The 24,371-nt window shown below is 39.5% G+C and overlaps 1 protein-coding gene across 1 annotated transcript; it reads left to right on the top strand.

Moving 5' to 3' along the window:
* Window positions 1–639: 639 nt before the first annotated feature.
* LOC101859377 (heat shock 70 kDa protein 14) lies at window positions 640–22,437 on the top strand. Its single transcript, XM_005090815.2, has 14 exons — window positions 640–733; window positions 3,265–3,345; window positions 4,246–4,377; window positions 5,148–5,253; window positions 5,776–5,866; window positions 7,001–7,105; window positions 7,413–7,574; window positions 8,043–8,198; window positions 9,206–9,308; window positions 9,774–9,902; window positions 12,532–12,627; window positions 14,526–14,687; window positions 15,842–15,900; window positions 21,019–22,437. Exons 1-14 carry the CDS (start codon window positions 677–679, stop codon window positions 21,092–21,094), a joined length of 1,515 nt encoding a protein of 504 aa, XP_005090872.1. The 5' UTR covers window positions 640–676; the 3' UTR covers window positions 21,095–22,437.
* Window positions 22,438–24,371: the final 1,934 nt, after the last annotated feature.

The following is a 24,371-nucleotide window of genomic DNA, read 5'->3' as shown; positions in this document are numbered from 1 at the left end:
GTGTGTGTGTGTGTGTGTGTGTGAGAGAGAGAGAGAGAGAGAGAGAGAGAGAGAGAGAGAGAGAGAGAGAGAGAGAGAGAGAGAGAGAGAGAGAGAGAGAGAGCGAGAGAGCGAGAGAGAAGAAGACAGGGAAGTGAGAATGAAATAATGACAAGAGTGACAATAATAATCTTTCAATAATATTATACCTATTTAGAATTGAAAGATTTTTTTTCTCTACTTAGTGTATAAGTAGGCTACATTTAATAATATGTTATTTCAAGATTCAGAAAAAAATTGTATGGGGACTACCATGCAATACATTGATAAGCCCGCTAAATCCTCAAAATACTTTGCATTTTGAATAATAACATTTTTAATTATTGATAAGCTGCAGGACTGTGGAATATAATTATGCCTATATGCCTATGTGTGTATAATTACGCCTGCATCAACAAAGGATGCGTGTTTTTCTACCCATTGAAAAAGGGGAAAGTATTTCAAGATGAACAAAGTGCAGACCCCCCCCCAAAAAAAAAAAAAAAAAAAAAAAATTTAAATGAGAATACGAACGACAGCTTCATGATTGAAAGGTACACTGCTCAAACTGCTTGCCACTTGCACTCTCGATATCAATCCAAATTTTTAACTTTCATCACATCAGCAATCAGCAACAACTGCTCAACCAACAAGCAAAATGGCTGCGTTTGGGCTTCACTTCGGCACGTGTTCTGGTTGTGTTGCTGTTTATAGGGTAAGTGTTTTTGTTTTAGGTAGTGTCCACGTTCTCTAATGTTAGAGGACGTATACAAGCTGTCTATGTTCTCTAATGCTCAGTGCTTCCAAGCGTGGCTTCGAATCCCGGTCCCGGAAACTTGGGGGGGGGGGGGGGGGGTTGGTTGTTTTTCCCCCCTCTCCTTCTCCTTACTGACCAACAATTTGCCCCCGGACCCCCAGCCAGGACGAATAATAATTGGCAGGAGAAAATATGGGAAGATTGAAGAATACCAGACCACTCGTACATTATTGCGCGAGAAAGTGGGGTTGGTGGGGCTGGTGGTTGGGGTGGGGGAGGGGGGGTTCAGGGGGGTCTCCCCCCTGACAAAATATTAATGAATAGAGTCTAGATCTAGATCTAGATCTACCGGTCCGAGATTCTCCATTGAGAGATATTAAAAACAGGAAAATTATGAATTCCTAAGGTTGGGACATAGGCAAAGTCAGTCCGCTGGTCCGCTATTCTTCAATCTTACCGAAAATTTGCAAATGAAGAGCTAAGATTTGGCCTTTCTGATTCTAAAATAAATTTTTAAAATTAGACTCACGGACTAAGGAAAGCCACTGTTGAAAATATACTTTAACCAGGCATAAAATAAATTGGTAAAAGGAAAGGAAGTGGCTAGTCTCACCCGGGGTGAGAATAAAAATACGATCTAGAATCTAGATCTAGATCTACCTCTCACCCCGGGTGAGACTTGCCAGCGTAGGCTATTCTCACCCGGTGTGAAACAAGACCTGTTTTTCCTCATTTCAGAATACTGTCTATCGGTGTGGATGATTAAATTGATAAAAGCCAAGAAAAAATTACGTTATAGCACAAGACAAAAGTAAGCTAATTTGATCGTCTTCAAAGATGCTATGGCTATTTCACTTTTCGAATCGAGCCGAACTACGCGGGTCGCCATTTTGTTTCGCCCGGAAGTTCTCGCAAGATCTACTCCTTCCCTCTCTCTCTGTGTCTCTTTCTGAATACTGTCTATCGGTATGGACGATCAAATTGACCAAAACAAAGTTTAAAAAATGATGTTAAAAAACAAAACTAAATTAATTTGGTCGTCTACAAAGATGCTACGGCTATTAAACTTTCCGAATCGAGCCGAACTACGCGGGTCGTCATTTTGTTTTGCCCGGAAGTTCTCTCGTTACTCCTCTTTCTCTCTCTTTCTCTCTCTCCACTGCCCACAGACAAAATTGCACGCTTTTAGTTTTTAGGCTAACTCTAACAGTAACTTAGTAATAGATCTAGAACGTTTGTTCATGGCACAGAATTCTACAATTCTGATATCACAGTGTAGAATTCTGTGGTTCAGGGTGAACGCTTCACTGGTTGGCCAAGGCTATAACGGCATAACGGTGAAAGTGAATGCCCACCGGGTGAGAATAGCCAAAAGACTCGCCTGCGCTATTCTCACCCGGGGTGAGAATAGAGGTGGCCAAAAGGAAAAGTAAGCCTAGCTTCTAGATCTAGATCTAGATTCTAGATCTAGATCTATACTTAGTAGAAAAAGCTCCTCTGGGGGACAAAACCAAAATTTGCATGCTTCTTCACTACATAAGAAGTTACAAAGCAACAAATTATAATTACGAAGTGGTTAAGTACGGCTAGCCTGAGAGTCTAGCCATACTTAGATCTAGGTTTGGCCCTATCGACTCAAACCTGTTTGTTAAGTACACAGATCTCATTAGATCTAGGTCTAGTAATTATTCAGGTTCAAATACATGCAAGTCAGTAAGGCACCTTTTGGTTTTGTCTGAAATACAAATACTTTAGGCATTGCAAACTAAAAATTTCATTTACAATTCAGCAATCAATATTAAGTGCGGCTAGCCTGGCTGTCTACCCGTACTTAAGTACGGCTAGCCAAGAAGTTTAGCCATACTTAAGTACGGCTAGACTGTCATTAAGGCACCTGGTTTCGTCCCAAATACAAATACTTTAGGTACTGCAAACTAAAAATTTATATTTACAATTCAGTAGGCCTATCTTTTTTTAATGGTCAGTCTAGCCATCATATTATGGAATAAGTACGGCTAGCCCATTTTGTTAAGACCACTATAAAACAAAGTGGGTTTACCCATTTTTTTCTTGTATTAATTCCTTACAGGTGGACGTCAAAACAAAAACTACTCCCCCCCCCAACCAGCCTCTTCAATGAGAAGAATAGTTTATTACAATAAACTCGAAAGAAAGAAAAGCATAGAAATTGAATGTTTAAATATTATGGTTGTTGCAATGATGCTTTTATGCTGACCTTTTGAGATTGGCTTGTGCATCTGGCCTTCAGCTGTCACCTAAGACCCCTGGAAATGGTTTTGGATATAAGTGAAACTTCCTGAAATGATTTTTCTCTGATAAATGTGTGATATTGCGAGCGCTGTAAAACCCTCTACTAAAACCCCCCCAAAAACATGTGATCTGTTAATTTTTTTGAAAAGTTTTGAGATGTGGTCTTTAAATTAATGAATTTCCTGGTTATATTGTTAATTGCTGTGTGTCTTTTTCAGGATGGTAGAACAGATGTGGTAGCAAATGACTTAGGAGATCGTGTGACCCCTGCTGTTGTGGCATTTACTGACCACGAAGCTGTAAGTTAATGATGTCAGTGAATGGTTCTGATGTTGCCAAATTATATCCCGTGAAAAAAGTTTTGTAAAGCTTTTTGTTCGAGCTAGTAGATATACCTATTGTGCCTTAATAAGGTGACTGGTTCACAATAGTAGGTTTTTTTTTTAGTATGTTGTATTGATCAGGAAAAGGGAACAGAGAAATTCTAACAAAATATTTAATAAATTTTGAATGGGTTAACTGTTTAAAAGCACTATAGATATCTTGATTTAGAGACACAAATTTATGCCCATATTTAAAAAACAACAGCTTGAAATGGACCTATTGTGAGGATGGTGAAACTTTCAAACAGGGTGTTAAAACTCTCATTTTATAATACCTTTTCTCTGCTTTACGAAATGGTCATGCCTAGTACAAGTTTAAAAACATCATTATGAGTATTTCATTTCATTCCTTCTTTTATCCATTAGTTTTTGTCTGTAATCAGATTGCCATTTGATTTATTACATATATTTCATTAACAATGAATGGTTTGTCACAGGTGGTGTTGCCTCATAGGCTGTAAATCATGAATCTGTTTTTATTTGTTATGCTTGTCTGTTTTAGCGGTATATCTTGTCTATTTCTTTAAGGACCAGAAATGAAGATTGTACTGTAGTCTCTTTATTGCTGTCCACATTTCAGATTTTTCCCTTGTTTCGTTTAGTTTCCTGGTTAGGGTTATAAAGAACTTACCAGTATTTTGTATTTTTGCCCACATTTTCCAAACGTGTAAGTTTTGTGGACTTGAACTTCTTAAATTTTCTTTTGTGCACACTTCCCTCTTACAAATGGACAATCCTTTTAAAATGTGTAATTAAGTCATGACCTAGTTACTGATTATGAGGTTGTAAAAATCTTTGTTTTTGCAAAACTTTTAGTCTGTTGGAGCAGCAGCAAAGCAGGGAATCATCCGGAATGCTAATAACACTGTGTCACACGTTAAACGATTGATCGGCTGCAAAATGGGTGATGCAGCGGTGAAGGAATACAAGGAGATATCAAGTGTGACTGTGAGTTTTAGTTTCATTTTTAGCATAAAATGAAGTGCTTATGATTGAACTTTATTTATACCCATGAATTTTTTTTTCGTGTCTTCTTGTTCTTTAGTCAAGACTATGTGTCCCCTTAGAGACACAGCTAGTGATGTCTTGGACAACCATTGTCATTATGGGAAGTTGATATGTTTGTGGCTGTAAGACGCTATTTATTGTCTGAAACTTTCACTTTTCCTCTGTTTTTTGGTTATAATTAGTTACCATCTGTGACTGGAGACGAATAAGCAAGAGCAAATGTATTTGTTTTTGAGGGTTGGGGGGGGGGGGGGGGAACTAACTTAAGAGAGAAGCAGAGAGAGAAATAGTGGTTGTTGTAGGTATCGATCCAGGAAGAAATACTGCAGGTATGTTCACTACTTTAAACTACATGGAAAGGAAAAATTTCTCTTTGAGAAACGAATAAAGGTCGTCTTTTCCCATTCAAAGTATTGCATATTTTATGACAAGACTGATGTATTAAGAATGAGGATGTACATAGTTTTGTAGCTGTTGCTAAAGTCCGTTTGATTACCATATATAAGTTGTTATCATCAACTAGGAGCTACTTTCAAAGTAAAGTAACTCTTGCTCTTAGATATTACCCATTTATTTTAACAAAACTACATTGTATAGTCTTATTAAGTGTTCTTTTCTCTTTTTGCTTTATAGTCAGATGGAATAAAGACTAATGTTACTCCATTAGGCCTGTATGAAAACAAATAAATTTCCCTGTCTGGCCCTAACAGGTGGTGGACCAAGGGGGAAGCCCAGCATTTGAAGTGGAGCACAAAGGCCGAACTGTGAGGTACATGCCCACAGACATCATGGAAATGATTTACTCAAAACTGCTTGGTGGGTAAAGTATTATGGATTTGTTTACCAGTTTTCTGTTATTATTGTTTAACTGGTGGGGAGAAACAGCTGGTTTGACTGTACATTCATTCTTGATTCCTGCCCTTCTCTGACCTCATAATCTGTGTATACTACTGTCAATCTGCCCAATGCATTCATGGTGCTGATGGGGCCCATTATGCACACAAACTATATGCAGCACTACATGGCATGGTGTTCTTGCAGAATACACATAATAATAATAATAGATAGTACTTGTATAGCGCAAATCCCCGCTCAGCAGAAGCTCTATGCGCTTCACAATCTATACTATTACCCCAGCAGACCTGAGAGCATTCTAAAACAAGGCGCTAAAACACTAACATTCTGACAAGATCTTTCGCTGTCTATTGCTCAAACTCCTGAACCCGCAACCTCACGATTACGAGTCCATTAGCCTAACCGCTAGGCCACCGACATTGAAAAAGTTAAGTTCTTTTTGGGAAGCAATGTTTCAGTCCTGCCTTTTTTCTGTGTTTTCAGAAACTGCCCAAAGCCACGGAGGAAGTGGCATCCAGGACGCTGTGCTTGCTGTGCCACCAGAGTTCTCTGATACTCAAAGGGCCATTGTCAGGTAATTAGTGGGTTTGTTTGACAAAAGATGGTGATTTAGCACTGAAATCTTCTCGATCATCTTTAAATAGACATCCCAGTCTCTAGTATGAAGGCCGCTGTTCGCTGCAGGTCATCCAAGCCCCCACAGAATTTTGAGTTTCTCTATCTTGGGTTGGGCCAATATTTTTTTCTAAGCACCTCGAGCATTGGGCAGGCTTTCAGTAAATGGTTCCCTGTTGGAACGCCAGTTCTGCACTGACCCTGCTCTGAATTTCCAATCTAGTGCTGAAATGATAGTATTAACATAAATTATAACGATTCGTAATACCCACTGTTATCTCTTCACTGTGTTGAAGAAAAGGGTGAAAGTCTCTGGGTTGCTTGCTTGTTTGTTTGTTTGATTAAAGAGAAGCACATCGACACAATGATGGTCATTTAGTGCTGGGGTAAGACAGACAGGCACAACCAACAGAGGGAAAGTTAAGAAAGAGGACCTTCCAATGGCATCCTCCAACCATCTGCCTCTGGGTTGCTGGATCAATAACAACAGACTATGATGAAATAGTTGTAGTGTTTTTATTGTGACTGTAGTTGCTCTGGTAAAGAACGTGAAGTTTAGGTTGATGGCAAAACATTGATCCCCTTTCTCCAAACATCTTCTGCTATGCAGCTGGTTATGAAAACATGTATGTAAATTTTTATGAAGTTTGTGTACAGCTGTGCAAGAGCTACTATAGTAAACCAGTTAAGAATAAAAAAGGGAAGTTCTCAAGGAACTGTTTTGTTCTGAACTATTGTAAATTGTTTTCTTATACATTTTTACAGGTTGTGTTGATTGATCTATTGACTTGTGGAAGAGAATGGAGGATAATTGTATATGTCATGCAAGCTCATGTTTGTGACCTGGTTAGAGAAGGGGACAAAGTGATAACAAATTGTTTTTATGCTTGTTCAGCATGTCACAGCAAAGCAAGGGTGGTGAAAAGTGTTGTAGATGCTGAATTTACTTGGGAAGAAACAGGTTTTCCTTGCTTAGTCCTGGATCATTTATTTATCCAAAGCATAAAACTTAGATATTTATTGTTCCTCATGGCTATGTTATTTATTTACAAAATATTTTAGGTTTTGACCTCAAATATTGTCTGATTCCCAGTGCATTAGCCAAGAAAGCAGGCTTCAACATTTTACGAGTAATCAACGAACCATCAGCAGCCATGTTGGCGTTTGATGTAGGACAACTGGACCAGACAGAACGCTTGTGAGTTGTCTGTTAACATCGTTCTTTTATTGGTCAATTAATTTTTTCTTAAATGTTTTGTCATGCTATATGTAGTTGATGTAGCTGTATTTTTTCTACACACAATAACAAAGATGAAATCGTTATTAAGGAATCTTTATTTATGTATCTTTGGTTTTCGAAGTTTTCTTGTAATATATTATGTCTTTTCCATCTCAGTTCTTTGAAAACTACATTTCTTTTTTCAAACGCAAAAATTTTGAATGCTGGGTGTTGAAAATCCAACCCTGCTTCATGTTTTTTGTTGTTTTTTTCCTCTCATGTGCAGTAAAACAGTGGTGTATCGGTTGGGTGGCACATCCCACGAGGCAACTGTCATGGAAGTTGAACACGGGATGTTCCGCTGTGTGTCCACGATATCTGATAGCCAGTTTGGAGCCAACATGTTCACCAAAGTTCTTCAAGATTTTCTTGCAACAGAATTTAAAAGGTACATTTGTCTTTAATTACTATCTACTGGTAAAATTTTGGATTTGTGTATTTAAAAATTATCTTATAGAAGTAATAGATAACGTAGATTGTCACCACAATAAAAAAAAATCCTTTGACTGGGAAAGAATCCAAATTGTCAGTGATATGCAACAATTAAGTTTTGAGCCAAGTGTAATGAGAATCTAAACTGGGTTCTGGAAATAGATTATTGTGCTGAAATTTCCCCACTAGTTTTGATGATGACGAGACCCCTCCTCGTTTATGCTGGTTGCTTCTTTTGTTTTTAGAAAAGAAGAATAACTGTTGAACTTCTTGTCTACTCTTGCCATTGGGAAGCTGAATATTTTGCTTGGATCTGCAATAAAGACCTTGAGACTCATCTGATTGATGATTGGTCTTTTTTCCTCTTAATAGTTAGTTTTTTTAATACTTAGTAATCTCGTCCCATTGTTCTTGTGTGTTTCAGACAATTCCGCAGTGACCTACGTGAAAACAAGCGTGCTGTTACCAAACTTGGTCTGGCTGCAGAACGCTGTAAACACTCGCTGACCACAATGATCCACGCTCAGTGCGCTGTGGATTCGCTCTATGATGGCTGTGACTTCCATTACACCATGTCAAGGTACCAAGTGGATTACTGAGTCAGCTGTTAGGATAAGATTTAAGACTGTCTGTCCAGATGCAAAAGGCTATGCTGATTCAGCTGTTGAAGATTACTGAAATATTGTATAATTTAGTTGTTTGGTTGAAATTAAGTATGAAAGACTTGGAAGTATTATACATGCAGAATTGTTGTAAATGTCAGTTTATATGCAATATTATGAAGTTCTTATACAGGCCGACATGACCATCACATTCTCAAAAGATCAGTTACAATCAACTAAAGTTTTCAAACTCAATTTTTAAGAATTTCTGACTTTATGCTATCCATACTGATTGTTTTCTCAAAATCCGGAGTTCAGAAAAGTGTCAGATACAAAACTTGCTGAGAAAAGTCTAGTAGTTTTTTGACTCAATCTGTAAAAGTTACTTATCCATCATGCTGTTTTGCTCAGGTGATATGGATGTGTTATTGGCTGGGGTTTTTTTTTTCATAAAAGCGCAGTGCTTAGGGTGGGCTTTCTTTTTTAAAATAAAAATAAATGTTTAATTGAAACTAGGTTACCCATCGAAGAGGTTCTAGGCCCCCAATCTAAGAAGTCGTGAATTATTTCATATCAGGTTTTGATTAATTGCACGCATTTCAATCACCTTGATTTAATGGTAGCATATGGAAATTACAACTGGAATGTGTTCCAGTAAGCACAGATACATTTTTTCAAAACTGTGAGTATCCTTTGAAAGTCTCAATATTTTGGTGTTATTGACTGAACACCACTGTAAAAGGCGCTCTCTTTTTGCTGCAACAAAAATAAAACTAAACAACACTTTCTAAAATCATTGATTTTTCAGTTAAATTGTTAAGACTTTGGCTTATTTTATTATGAAAAAAAAATGTAATTAGTTATGTCCTTCTTGAAAAACTTCGTATTTGTTCTGAAACTACTGTTTATTTTGTTTGTCACAGAAGGCGGAAAAGAGGCTCACTAAAAAGAAAGGTTTTTTAAAACATTTTGTTTTGTGCTCCAGGGCGCGGTTTGACAGTCTGTGTCTGCCTTTGATATCCAAGTGTACTCAGCTGATTGACCAGGCCTTGGCTCAGGCTGGATGTGGAAAGGAAGATATCTCTAAGGTAATTTGCCTGTCATCCACATGGAAGTGTCATTTAGGATTTGATTTGCCACTTTTTAAATTTAAAATTTAAGATGCCAATTGCTTGTATTGTTTTTGATCTTGTTGGTCTCATTTTTTGAGGTTTCAGATGTTTGTTGGTGACAGTTGAAACATACAGGCATGGTAGTAGCTTATTATTGCAGGAAAATTTTAGTTTGATTCTGCAGAGGCATACAAGCCATGAAGTCAGGGAATTACCATTACTTTTTAGCAGGTTTATTTTTTGTGTGTTTTGTTATGATATTTGTTTGTCATTTCGTCTCTCTCTTCCCTGTCCACTTTCCATTCAATTGAGTGGTTTCTTTGGTTTACCTCCTTTTTACTGATATGGACAAACCAGCTGTGTTTTAGCCTTATTCATTGTCTTTACTGGTTACTGTCTTTGAGTTTATCATTGTTTAACTTCTTCCCCTGTCTACCTCAGGTGATCATCTGTGGGGGTGGGGCCAAGACTCCTTTGGTGAAGAAAGTTGTTGGAGATTATTTCTCCTCATCCACCATTCTGAACAATATTCCTGAGGATGAGATCATCGCTCTTGGTGCAGCAAAAGAGGTGGGTGACGCAGTCAGGGAGAGGTTGTTGTCGGTGATATGTCCTTGAAGCATTGTTTTATTTGTAAACAATTTACGAGTTGAGTCAACTGCTTTTCTGACGGCTGTCTGTTGTGCTGTTAGTAGGACCCTTTCCGTGTTACACGACTGTTGCAGGGGTGAAAGTTTTCCGGCTCCTGCTGGAATTTATGGCTATTTGAACTCATTCGTCGGCCTCCCTCTGGCTACACTGGCCAGGCAAGTCTTCTATAGCCGGCGACGGGACAGTCATTTTTATTTGCTGGCGTGCGACAAATTTCCAGTTCAAAAGAAAAAAAATCTGCTGATGACCAACACCAGTACTTTCGGTAGAGCTGGGTACTATTCATAGAAAACCCCCCGAATAAATAGGTACCTAGTATTCAAAACATTCGGATAGCTGAAAAAACGAGTCAGAAACTAGGTACCCCCCCCAATAAAAACAGGGTGACTAGCCAGGCCCAGGGAATTAGATAAAAATCGCCGAGACCCAGGAATTTGAGGAAATCTGTAAATTACCCCCCGAAAAAGTCGGGAAGACCCGGGAAAATATATAAATTTCTGGAATATTTGAAGACAGATTCCGATAGGGTCAGTAAGTCAATTTTTGCCGGTCGCAATTGTGATATTTGTTCGGCTTTTCCCGGTCCCACAGTACGTGTTACGTGAACAGGCGGCTATGGCGGCATGCGGAAAGTGTGACACAGTGGCTCGATCGGGAATATCAAGATCTACTTTCGCTTTCGTTACCACCCAGAACTTGGCCGGTGATAGACTGATAACGCAACATTTGTGACATGCAGGTCGTCCACTATAAACGCCGTGTCGCCATTAGAATAAATCAAATTTTGTCTCTGTGCTGTCACTTGTGAAAGAAGAAAGAAAAGTGTCGTCCGATTGTCAGCTTGTTGGGCCAGTCATCGTGACCGGTCTGTGAACCTGCGCGTGTGAGCATCAGTGGCAGTTAGGGTCGCCAAAGTTAGTTCAAAGTCTGAACATTTGGAAGCATAGGACTCGGGTAAGGGGGGGGTCATATTATTGATTTTTTTTTTTAAGTTACACTCGGTGGGGAGGGTGCGGAAGGCAACACCAGAGAACAACAAACTTGGAAGCAGATTTTATAACTAAAAAAAAATTTGTTCAAAGCGCGCTTTGGTGCGGGCCGTGTGTGGAATCGGGATCCGCCATATCTTGTAAGCCTTGTTATTGATGAACTAAAGTGCTTGCGTTTCATTGGATGGGTGATAGTAAATTATAACTAAATATTTTTTGGCTTTCTGTTCAAGATTGGCAGATTTTCAGTGTCACTACATCTTGACCTCTCTCAGTTCTTTCAACTCTCACACTGAATAGGTCTACTTGAGCCATTCAAGTTTTTACTTTACTTTGAGTTTGAGCAATAGTTTGTGTCTTTCACGTTTATAATATGAATCATGATACCAAGACTGGCTCTTGACAGTTGATTTTCTGGTTCTAGGCCCTTTCACAGGCTCAAAGCAGGATTCATTTGTATAATATACTTTATATATATATATATATATATATATATATATATATATATATATATGTAAAATGATGAGGGGGAAATATAAATAAGAAAATATATAACAAGCAAAAACAGACTGAAATACGTAAGTCACACAAGACTTCAGTTCCACACTGAAATTTTGTTGACTGGATACATATATAATGTTGGTTGTGTGTGTTTGTGTGTATTATATTTAAATGGAGCACACATGCTGTCATTGGTATGTAACATGCCCCTGGGAAATGGATGGCACCCCTGGAAAATTGAGATGCCTACCCCATCCTTCAGGCAGTGTGAATTTACCATGAACTTTTCAGGCTGTCCGTTCTCTAACAACAGAATTTTCAGGCTAAACCGTCTCTTGTCACTTTCTCCCATGGACTGTTGTACTTCTTTTGCCCTCTTTCTGTTCCTTTCCTGGACCATGTGGTGCATTTTGTGGATTTGCACTCTTGTCTCTCTTGTGTAAGTTATCTTGTATCTTATTTTAATAATGATAATGAAAATAATAATAGGTGGCATTTGTATAATGCAAATTCGCATTCAACAGCAAGCTCTCTGCACTTTACTATCTGTGCTATTACCCCAGCAAACGCGATAGCATTCTGAAACAATCTTAACTTCCTGGGAAGCAAACAGTGCAAGCCTCTATTTTTAAAGCGCTAAAACAAACACTAACATACTAACAAGATCTGCTGTCTATGGCTGGGTACCTGTTCCCACCTTGGTGAAGTGAGGAAAGTAAGTGTAAAGTGCCTTTACAAAGGACAAAACGTTGGGCCTGAGGCTCGAACCCCCAAACTCACCACCTCATAATTGTTAGTCCGCTAGCCTAACCACTAAACCAAGAATGCCATGTCCCTTTCAAAATGTGGACATTGTTGTTCTGATTTGCAGTAAACTACAACTCTACAGTGTTTCCTGATCTTGGTCTTGTTTTGGGGCAGTTGAAGCACATCACTGCTAGCTAGAATCTCTTTCAGACTTCTTTTCAGCACAGAATCACCTTTTTTTAAAATCAAATGTTTGTTTTCTTTTCTGTCTGACACCTGTTTTATATAAAGTGTTTCCATTGTACATGCAGGCTGCCTTGTTAGTGGGAGATGGCAGTGAGAATGTTTCAGTGGACCAGCAGTCCAAGGTCATGTTCAAGTTCTTACCAAAGTCTGTGTGCCTCAAGGTGAGCCGGTGGTGGAAATACTATGCTGATTTGGTTTGAGTTGGTGCACTTAAATTATATTTCTTGTAAACGAGAACTAAAATATGATTAGTAATATCAAGGGATGATCAATTTAATTTAGATGTGGACTTAACACTGTTTCTAAATAAGTGAGTGGCTGGTTGGCAGATGCTCTGGTGTGGTTTGCTTCTTCTTTCCTATCAAACATCTATCGTCTTTATGTTTTTTTACTCTCTTGTAACACCTCTAATCTTTGGCACTTATATAACCTTATTGTTTTGCAAGTGCCGTAAAACACTTATTAAAACAAACAAGTAAATAAGTGAGGTAGAAGACTTGAAGTTTTATTCTAAATCTGAAGAGCTATTAGGTAGATGAAAAAGACATTACCCCATTCAGTGGCCCTTCTTGTACATGTGAATTAGGTACCAGAAACTAAATTTTCAAAGTAGCTGTATGCCAAATTTATCAGTTCCATTTGAAAGGCCTATATCCACTGAGCATTTTGTTACCATTCTTTAACCTCTCAGTCAATTTTAAAGAAAATGGTAGTTGTTTAAAATTTGATCAAATTTGTTAAAGTCAGTCACTGGCTGCAACCCCATGTTTGACAGACAATAAAAGAGTACCAAGTGCACCAAACATCTCCACATTAACAGAGTACAATCACTATAACAAATATATGGAGCCTAATTTTTTTCAAGACTGTGAGATCATTACAAATCAGTATTTTATCGCCTCAAACACGATGATCTGTCGTTATTTCAACAAAAACACCGAGCGTTGACCCGGCCGGCGCTGCACCGGGCCCCGTGGCGAGCGAGTCGGCTCTATACTGTAGTGTACCCCGCGTGCGGGGGTCACATGCTTTCTGAGTCTCGCGGAAGGATTGATGAAAAATAATTCCAAGCTAATTACTTTATTCTAATAGAAAATAAGCTGATCTTTTATTACATTTATTTTTTTGGCCAGTTTTTTACATATTATGGGTAAAAAGTGATCTTTAAACATTTTGACAGTATTTTTAAAAGCTTTCTATTTAGACGCCAAAGGCAAAACATATACCACGGGAAAGCCTGTTTAAAGCTCTACAGTTCTCCGCCAATGAAAAGACGGTATTTAATCATTCCTCGTTCCGCGAAGCATTTGAATGCACCTGTGTCAATTTTTCAACCGGCCGACCACGCATTCCGACCGCGAGGGGCTTCGCTTTCGTCGGCGATTCTCCAGCTCCTACTAATCGGACATAAAAACAACTAACACCATTGTAACGAGGAAAAGCTGAACTTTTACAAGGTGTACGGCATTTGGTGTTTTATAGCGAAAGAGCAAAGAAACAGCGATCGGAATTACCCCGATTTTACCGATACCACGCGGTCGGAAGGCTGCGAGTGCCCGCGAGGCCGTGTTTACGCTACCTATGTGAATGGCTGTGTCTGGATAGCACTGTGCTTACAGCCGTTGTATTGATGTTCTCTGGGTAATGGGTAATTTTTTCCTCTGACGCCGCAGGTGACTTCTCCATGGCCGTCTCCATCATTCTTTGACTTTGCTCTCTCTCTCTCTTTCTCTCTCCCTCCCTCACTGATGGAAATAGTTTGTAATTTGCATAAATGTCTCTTCACATGATGTTTCAGCAGACCTATATACAGGCTTGCCAACTGTCCCGAATTTTCCTGGACTGTTCTGGATTCGGCAATTGGGAGTTTGAGAAGACATCACATACACTACACCAAAATCAGTTCCACATTATGTAATTGTCATTGTTTTACTTAATCTCGTGTTATCACGTTAGATGTCTCTGCCTGTGACTGAGTTCTGAAAAAGTTGGCAATCTTGAATTTTGTAGAGCTTACCACTATGCTCATTAAATTCTTCAACGTATTTTTTTCTGACAGCTGAGTGCTGAGGAGCTGGAGGTAGTCCTTCCTCAGCACGCGTTGGCCCCAGCTCGCAGACAGCACACCCTCACTCTGCCAGCAGCACAGACGTGCGCATCAATGGAGATCTTCCAGGCAGATGAGCCAGCTACACTGGAGACTGCCCAGCTTCTTGCTAAGGTGGGGAGAGGCAAAGGCATATGAACTTACACATGGGCATAGTCGCATATGGCCTTATGCCGTTGCGAGCACCGTAAAACTCTTTCTAAAACAGAAAAAACAAACATAGATGTGTGTGTCAGATTATGTTCTCCAAGGTTGATGAGCTGTCAGTTCTAATGACTGCTTAACTTCTGGCTAAAGTAGTGAACGAAGGAGAGATATGTGAGAAAGATGTTGGCAGGCATACTTTTTTAAAGTGATTGATGTATGTTGACAGACATACATTTATAAACTAACTAATCTGTATATAGTCACCCAGACATGAGAAAAGACTACCTAGCTAATCTTTAGTAATGATAATGATGCTGATGTAGAGGCCTGCATTCAGTCTGACGTTGGTGATTCTATGTGGCTTGTTACAGTCTATGTAAAAAATCAAAGTAAGCCACCACGTGTGGCTGAGATTCTGAACTTTATTTTGGTGTATCTACCATTTGTACAAAAAGATTTTTTCCCCTCCTGCTTCTGGATTCATCATAATCATCATCATTGCCTTTCTCACCCTGGATCAGGATATAGGCCACAGACAAACACTTTCCACATTTCCCTATCCTGAGCTAGTGACTTGATGTCACGCCATGTCTTCCCACTTTTCCGTACATCCATTTCTGTGACTTCTCCAAGTTCCCAGTTGTCTTCCCCTTGATCCTTTACCCTGTGGGTTCCAATCTAACACTTTCTTTGTTATGCATCTGCTTGCCTTCCTGAGAGTGTGTCCAATCCATCGCCAACGCCTTCTTCCCACCGCATCTCTGACTGAGATCTGTCTCGTTCTTCTTAATACTTCCACGTTGGCGACCCTGTCTGTCATCTGATCCTCAGTAACTTCTTAGGACACTTGTTCAAGAAAACCTGGATCCTCTTTATGCAAGTCTGAGATGCGTTTCAAGTCTCACAAGCTTATGGCGTAATAAATCTCCCCCCCCCCCCCCCCACAAGTAGCCAACTGTTTTTAAAGGGGGGGGTGTGTTACTATTTATGCTGTTATTGAGAATGTACAGTATACACTGTTCGGTTGGGAACAACATTGCATGTGAATGTAGTCCCCACAGTACACCTGTCATGTCCCCACAGTACACCTGTCATGTGATTTTATGACTTTATTTCCCCAGCTGGTACTCCGTGATTTACCTCCAGGCTCCACTATCAAGTCCAATTTCCACCTGAAAAGGTATAACACAGAAATTTGTGATTTCACTATGGCATCTTGCCAGCATTGTGTCTGTTTCTGTCATATTCCTGTTATTTTTATGCTCTTTTCCTGAATTTTCCTGCGGTCATTTCTGTCATCATTTCTTGCATTTTATGTTACAGTGAAGTCCAAATAACGAGTCCTGAAATAATGAGAAGTCTATTATAAAGACACTTTTCTAAAACCCCATTTTTTTCCCTTTCTTTACCTTTGTAAATAAAATACTGCTATAGCGCTATCAGACGAAAACGCGAGTCGGTTATAGTGGAATATTGCTGCTGCTGTGCACAGCGCATAGGCCATTTTCATGTAAAACCTCGCCAGTTGAGAAACTTGTTGGTGATCTAGGGAAACAAAGAATGGGAGAGCCCACAATGAGTGGGGAGGGAGTGGCATGTGCAGACGTGCAGATCACATCGTGTGATAGGCCAGCCTAGTCTAGATTAGCCTACCTTGTCTCTCACTTCTCCGATACGGGGATTGAGAGGTCACAGTGCTATGATGGATGGAGTGAATGTGTGACGTGCACAAGCAGATGGGACGCACCAAAGGGTGTGGTGGGGTGGGGGACAACACAGTGGGCGAGTTAACCTAGAGCCCTTTCTTTCTGATTGCCAACGCCGAGCTATCAACATCGCTAGCGCTAGAGAAAGAAACCCGATTCGATTTTTGATCAAGTAAGCATAGCTGCCACTTTCCCGCTAAATAGCGGAAACTCCGCTTCATCTAGCTTTTCCCGCTACTTTCCTCCTTCCTCCGCTGGACCGCTCTCAGTCGCAAATTGCGATACTTTTTTACGTGCGAAAAACACCGAACCGGGAGAGAGACGAAAATGCAGCTTGCGCATGTCCGCCCGTAGCTTTCTGCTTCCGTTCTTCTAGGCCCAGCGCTAGTTTCACTTTGTTTATTGTGGAGCAACAAAGTGTCGATCGGGCATCGGGACATTGGCGCGCCGAGTTGTCATTGAAAACGGTGGAAATTCGAGAGAAATTGATGCAGAATGCAAAAATAAAAGGAGCTGGAATGAGAAAGAAGCAGCCGGTGTGCGACTTGAAAAGTTCATTAGAAAATTGAACAAGCCGCTTGCTGTACTTTGCGTTTGGTGCGATAAAGAAATCGCGGCCGCAGCACTCCTGTACAATTGCGGTCCCGTTTGTTTACATGACGCCGACGGCTATTGTGGCTGTTGAAGTGAATCTAGATCTAGATAAGGACATTTTGAGATCTAGATAATCTATCTCTAGATATAATCTAGATTTACACATATTTAGATATCTAGATCTAGATTAGATAGCCTAGGCTATAGTTTTAATTCAGGTTAGATCTACACACTACAGAGGGACTAGATCTAGATCTACTAAGTTGTAAGTGCAAACGGGACCGCAATTGTACAGGAGTGCTCAGTACAGCGGCAAAGGTGTTGCCTCCTTGTTCCAATACTGCCCACGCTGTACATCGATGTACAAGTTTAAAGTGAAAGAAATCTTTTTATAAGACACCAGCTTGCAACAAAAACTGGAATTTTAGTCACCAAGTCCAAATTGTGTCTAATTGACTCAAATGTTTGTTATTGTTAGTCTACTTAGTGCCTTTTTTTTTTTTTTTTTGGGGGGGGGGTCCCCCAAATACATTTTAATTCAGTTGCCTATGATAAACAAATATGACAGTTTTCCCTTTCAAAACCAGTATATTGCCTCTGGATCTCACTGGTTTTACTCCGGCCTTCGGAGAGCGCGCTTCCGCCTTCGCATGAATTTCCTCCTTTTTTTAAATTCCTGAGTGGCAGCTATGGTAAGACCTAGAGGTCATGTTGAACAAAATCATCAGAGAAAGAGATAACAAAGAGAAATAAACAGAACACCAAACTCATATATTGCCTACTTTATTATTTCACTTGAATTTATTACGAGAATCCTGCTATACGGACATTCCGGGACATTTTGCACTACTCCCCTCCCTCTCGTTATAACAGGGTTCCACTGTATTGTGTTTGGGCCATACCGTGACAGGCTTGCCTTTTTGCCTATTGTAGATCCTACTTCTTTTCTTTTCCTATGTTGTTTCTGTCTGTCTGTCTGTCTGTCTTGCTTTTTCCCTGCACTGTATGACCATTAATGTGCCAATATGCTTCTTTTTACTCAACTCAAAACAATATTTATTTGGCTTTTTATGCTCTGAAGAATTTGGTGGAAGTTGCAAAGCCTTTTCTATATCTGGAGCCCCACATTCAGGTGCTAAAGTTGGTTAGTGTGGGACAGATTTACAGACTTTTATCTATTGTACCTGTTTGTATTTCCTATGTTTCTTGTATTTGTAATATGTATATATCATAGCTGCCACTTTTCCTCTAAATAGCGGAAACTCCGCTACCTCCGCTTTATCTAGCTTTTCCCGCTACTTTTCCCCTTTTTCCTCTGGACCACTCTCAGTAGCAAATTGCGATACTTTTTTTTACATGCGGAAAACATTGAACCGGGCGTGAGACGAAAACACAGTTTGTGCATGTCTACTCGTTGCTTCATACTTCCGTTCTGTGTCTTGCACTAAAGGTTCACATTATTTATTGTGGAGCCGAGTGGCAGTGTCAACTGTCGATTTAGCATCGGAACAATGGTGCACCAAGTTGTCTTTGAAAATGGCGGAAATTCAAGAAAAATTGATGCAGAATCGTGGTGTCCAGCGAGGTCGTAAATGGTAGTAAATGTGCCTTGAAGGTAGTAAACATTTGGTAAACGGTCGTAAATTAACCTGCATACAGAGTGATGGAGCCAGCATGACTTTTCAGTGAACGGAGTCATAGCCGCGGTACTCAGCGATTACTAAGTCCCATCTTTTGTCAAAGTAGATCTAATACAATGATCTTTGAGTAATATCAGTATCGCGGAACTCGAATATTTGAAAACCAAATCCGGTATGGTCATTCAGTACTATTTTACCGGTCGCGATTGTAATATTTGTTTAGCTTTTCCCCTTTCGAGAGTACGTTTCACGCAAACAGGTGGCTAAGGCGGCAGGCGGAAGTGTATGTGACACCAAAGCTTGATCGGGAAAATCAATATCTACTTTTGCTTTCGTTATCGCTTAAAAATTTGCCACCGATTGACTGATAACGCAAAATTATTTTGTGACATGCAGAATTTTAGATTGTCGGGCTCGCCATCGGGACAAGTCAGTGAACCTGCATGCGTTCCCATCGCAAGATAGGCTATGGCATCGTGTGAGCACCGGCGTTTGTTGAGTCGCCAAAGTTCATTCAAAGTCTGAGGGTTGCGAAGTATAGGACTATGGAATGGGGCTGGGGATTATTGATTTTAAAAAAAAAAAGATACACTTGGGGGGGTGCTGAAGGCAACACATGAGGACAAAAACTTGGAAGCAAATTTCATAATTTTGATTTAGAGCTCTCTGTAAAGCGCGTATTGGTGCAGACCGTGTGTGGAATCAGGACCCTTTATACCTTGTAATCCGTGTTATTGAACTAAAGTGTTTGCGTTCATTGGATGGGTGATAGTGAATTATAACTGTATTGTAGCTTTCTGTTCAAGACTGGTAGGAAATTTTGAATTTTGGGTCGCGGCCGAAGCCTACTCTTATCGATTTTAGGCCACCAATGGATCTTAAGCGTGCGCTACTTGCACACGGGACCTCGAAATTTTTCGCCCTTTTCCGAAAAGGCTAGGTAGGTGTCGATCTTTCCTACCAGAAGATCAGGGGTGTGGCTGAATGACAGCAGTAAGAAGTAGCCAAGGAGTGGCAGAAAGAGTCAGGAGCTCAGAGGAGTGGCAAAGGAGGAGACGAAAGCAGATGACAGAACATTGCTTGAGAGCAGGAAAGGAGGTGGATGGAGACAATTTTAGAGAAGAAAATTTTTCTGTCGCTACCCGGATTTGAACCCGGGACCTTTGAATGAGAGGCGAACACCTTTACCTCTCGGCCACGAGAGTCCTGGAAGCAGACTTTGTGCTGTTGAGGCTAGAGAGGTGAGCAGGAGTAAGCTTGATTCCCCGTTTGGACTTCTCTGTTGACATCCACCCCTTTGTGCTCATATAACCTTATGCAGTTGCGAGCGCCGTAAAAACCTTACTAAAACTAAATCTAATGGCAAGCAAGCGTGCGATTGCCTGTCTGTCCTCCATTTTGTCGACTGGACTTCGTTGTGTGTTGTTTTCGTTTTATATATTATGCAATATTGTGTTACTGATGGTGCAAATGAACTCCCTTCTTCGAGCTGGTGTGGGGCTTGATTTGCTGGGTAGTAAATTTTTTTCCAGGTATTAAATTTTTTCAGGAAATATTGCTGGACACCCTGAGAATGCAAAAATGAATGGAGCTGGATTGAGAAAGAATCAGACAGTGTGCCTCTTCAACAGTTCATTAGATTTAGAAAATTGAACAAGCCGAGTGCTGCACTTTGTGTTTGGTGCGATAAAGAAATTTTGTACAGTGGCAAAGGTGTTGCCTCCTTAATCCAATACTGCTCTACGTCGTTGCACATGTCGAAAGTAAAAGAAATCTTTTTATGAGACTCCAGCTTGCTATAAACACTGGATTTTTAGTCATCAACCTGCCTGTTAGTGTATTGGTTTTTTTCAAATACACTTTAATTCAGTATAGTTAACAAATATATATAACACTTTACCCTTCCTAAAACATAGAGATATGTTCCAAAATATTGCTTCTGGATCTCACTGATGGTTTTTCTCTGGCCTTTGAAGAGCGCGCGTACGCCTTTGCGTGGATTTCCTCCTTTTAAAAAAATTTCTGAGTTTCTGCTATTATCTATACTAGTTCATATGCCTCTTCATTTCTTATTCACTTCTTTCACTTTTTCATTAAGACAGAACCCACAGGTGGGTGGTTGGCAGGTGCTCTGGTGTGGTTTGTTTTTTTCTTTTCTTTCTATCAAGCACCTATCGTCCTTTTCTCCCCTCCTTCTTTTTTGTGTTTGTTACTCTCTTGTAACCCCTCTAATCTTCGGCTCTTATATAACCTTTTTGTGTTGCAGGTGCCATAAAACATCAAAACAAACAAATAAACTGTCCACACAGTTACTAATTGAATGTTTTTCTCTTCCCCTCTGCCTGACTCACCCATCAGGGAAGGCGACCTGCACATAACCTGTCATGAGGTGACGTCGGACAAGTCAGAGAGTGTCACCATCCCCTGCCATTGACACATGCTGTATGCTAGTGATGCTCATCTATTATGTCTGTCCTCAAAACAAATGTTTTGCTTTATTCTTCACTGCTACTATTTTTATCTTCTGATGTCACTTCCCTGCCGCATATCCTTATTTTGGACTTATCAATTGAACTAAGAACAGCAGCAAAATGTGCAGTGAGCTATTTGGGATGGCATTATACTGCCATACAGGTTGTGTTCACTCTTTGGAAACATCATCAGCTTTTGTTGAGAGGGCTATGAAATCCGATAATATAGGTTTTCACTCATTGTCACAAAAATACTGACAATTCCTCTGGATTCACTGACATCAAAAAGTGTTATCACAGATCACCACTTCTTATCTTCAGTTAAATTTATGGGACTATTTTGAAGTCTTTTTCCTTACAAATTGAAGGCTTGCTCACATGATTTTATGCTGTACTGTTTATTCCAATTTACTCTCTCAGTCCGCAGGGACTGTACAATCGTGCAGCCCGTAAGCAATTAACGGCTATCATTTAGATTTTATGTCTTTGTCCAGAGTTCATTTGCTGGATTAACAGACAAATAAGCTAAATTACCTTTTCAAAGGATGCAGTATTGTAACCAGGTCTGCAGGAAACCAAACACCTGATCCTATGATTATGAGTTTGATGCCTCAACCACGAGACTAAGACATCAAAAAGTGGTCAACTATTTTTATGGATATAAATTTTGTTGCTTTTGCACTCAGTGCCTGTGTTTGTGTTTCCAATTTGGGGACCCCAATGTAATTTTCTACAGTCAGTAGTTGAAAATTTCGTTTGAGCTTTCTGCATGTTGGACATGTCCTTGACAATCTAAACCCTTACCACCCTTTTTATTTCTTGAAAGTTCATTTTATCAAATCATGAGTCATAGCTTTGTGGCATTATTAAGCAGTTTTTGTTGTATGAGTGAATCATAAGACATAATGGGAAAGTCAAAAGCCTGTCATATTGAAAAGATAATATGACTGTATTGTGAGCTGGCTGCGCTTGGTCGGAGCATGAGTGTGTTGAACAGTGTGTGTCTGACCTTGTGATGAACAATTTGGGAGTCGTAAAACCATGGTGTGATCGTGAAGCAGTCTATTACTCTTATCTAAGATAGGATACATTTTGAGGTGTTGAAGATTTTGTATTTTCTCATCAATGGTCATGAAGTTTTATAATGCGTTATCACACAATGTCTGAGACGTACTGTTCAGTTTTCTCATTGACAAGGTTTGTATTTTATCATCACAGCATTGATATTTTGATGTTTAAAATGTGTAAATATGCTTGTAAGTGCATTCTCTCCCAACATGTGTAAATAAATGGTTTTTGAAAGTTTCTTCTCAGTTGGCATTTTTCAATGTAATTTGTGTGTGTGCACTGTCCCTCCTGTTTCATGGGACGTAATGTGTTGTTAGTGATTTAAAATTAAAATGTCTTTCCATGTAAATGGTTTAGTTCAATTAATGCAGTGAATTTTTTGTAACTTTCTTGTGGAAAATACCAGTAAAAAAGAAAAGTAAGTGTATGGTTTTGACAGTTGTTTAAACACTGTTAGTTTTTTAAAGAAGCAAGACCTTCGAATTCAACACCCGTCTCCGATAGGACCGAGCCAAATAGATTGAGAGCCTTGAAAACTCCACTAATTGAATAAAGTTTAAGAATGCTCTGTTGGGGATTCGAACCAGGGCCATCCACTCTGTAGTCCTATAATTTGATCTGAAATTCATGATGGGTTCAATTTCAAATCCTGCTGACATAATGGGAGGTTGACAAGTGCTCTGGTGTGGTTTGCTCCTTTTTCCCATCAAACATCTGTCATCCTTATCTCTCCTTTTTTCTTTTCTTTTTATGTTACTCTCTTGTAACATTTCTACTATTCGGTACTTGTATGACCTATTTATGTTGCATGTACTGTAAAACTCCCTACTAAACTAAAAGAAGCAAAGAAAGAAACAAAAATTTATCACAGTAAGTTAGTCTTTGTCTACCTCGTGTTCTTTTTACCTTTTATTTTTCAGTAAGATGTTTAAGTAGTCTTTATGTTGTGACTCAAGTGCCCAAGGAACTGCATTTGTCTCTCCCTTATTGTTGCTATTAGTGAGCATCTCAAACTGGCTTCTGTCAGCACTACCACATTTGATTTCTTTTCCTGTCTTAAAGTTCTCAACATTCTCTTAAAAAACACATTTCAGTTGCCTCTACCCTAGTTTATTTTCACTTTCTGTTCTACAGTAGTTGTCCAACCATAATAGCCATATACAGGGGTTAGCCAGAACTGCATAAAGTATAAAGAGATGTCTTTCTCGTGTCTAGCTAAAAATAATCACACGAAGAAAAGCCAGGTATATTTGATAGCATTTTAATAGAAGTTGAAGACAGGTGTAAATTTCACAAAACTCAACAGCAATTGAAAAAGACATAGAGCAGTATAAAAATGAGTACATGAACATCAAATTAGTTAAGCAACTCTAAAAGAAGAAAACTTGATTTTCTACTGATTGCTCAGTGTGAAACTCCGGCGTACGCCACTTGAAAAAGCGACGAATGATGGAATCTTACATTGAGCCATTGATTTGCAGAAATATCTGTAGTCCTCCAGTCATATTCTGTGTGTATTTGTCCAAATGCATGAAAATGTGTGCGTACATGGGGCATGACAGAGCTGGGATTACTACTAGGATGGGCTGGGTTTTATTGCCATGGTGACAGGAATATGATCAATGAGCCGTCTGGTCCCAAGAAGGCCTACAGCTGTGCATTTGATATCTGTTAGAAACATGTGTACTGATGTAAGATATTTGTGGCATCGTGGTGAAATCAGACACTCGTCGAAATAATGAAGTCTAAGTGTGGGTGGTTGGTGGGTGCTCTGGTGTGGTTTGCTCCTTCTTTCCTATAAAAAATATATGTTCTCGGTCTCCCCTCCTTTTTTTGTGTTTGTTACTCTTATAACACCTCTAATATTCGGCACTCATATGACCTCATAGTGTTGCAAGTGCCGTAAAATTTACTAAAACTAAAACTAAGCGAAGTCTAAGTAACCTGCATTTTTTGCCCATTTGACAATTTTTGTAGAACATTTTTGGCTCAATACTTTTTATGTCCATTTAAAAACAAATTTCTCTGTAGATTTTACTGAAAAAGGTTTGATCAAAATCACCCCCCAAAAATGAAAATTTGTAGTGTCCAAGGACTCTCAAGCTTTGGTAGACACTAACTTTTGGCGCATAATTTCTCGTTAATTTTACTTCTGGCATCAGACAACCCCAG

The sequence above is a fragment of the Aplysia californica genome, unplaced genomic scaffold (genome assembly GCF_000002075.1).
Source record: "Aplysia californica isolate F4 #8 unplaced genomic scaffold, AplCal3.0 scaffold00022, whole genome shotgun sequence".
Taxonomy (NCBI): Eukaryota; Metazoa; Mollusca; class Gastropoda; order Aplysiida; family Aplysiidae; genus Aplysia; species Aplysia californica.
The sequence above is the reverse complement of the archived record's forward strand: the minus strand, read 5'-3'. Positions and strand labels throughout refer to the sequence as shown.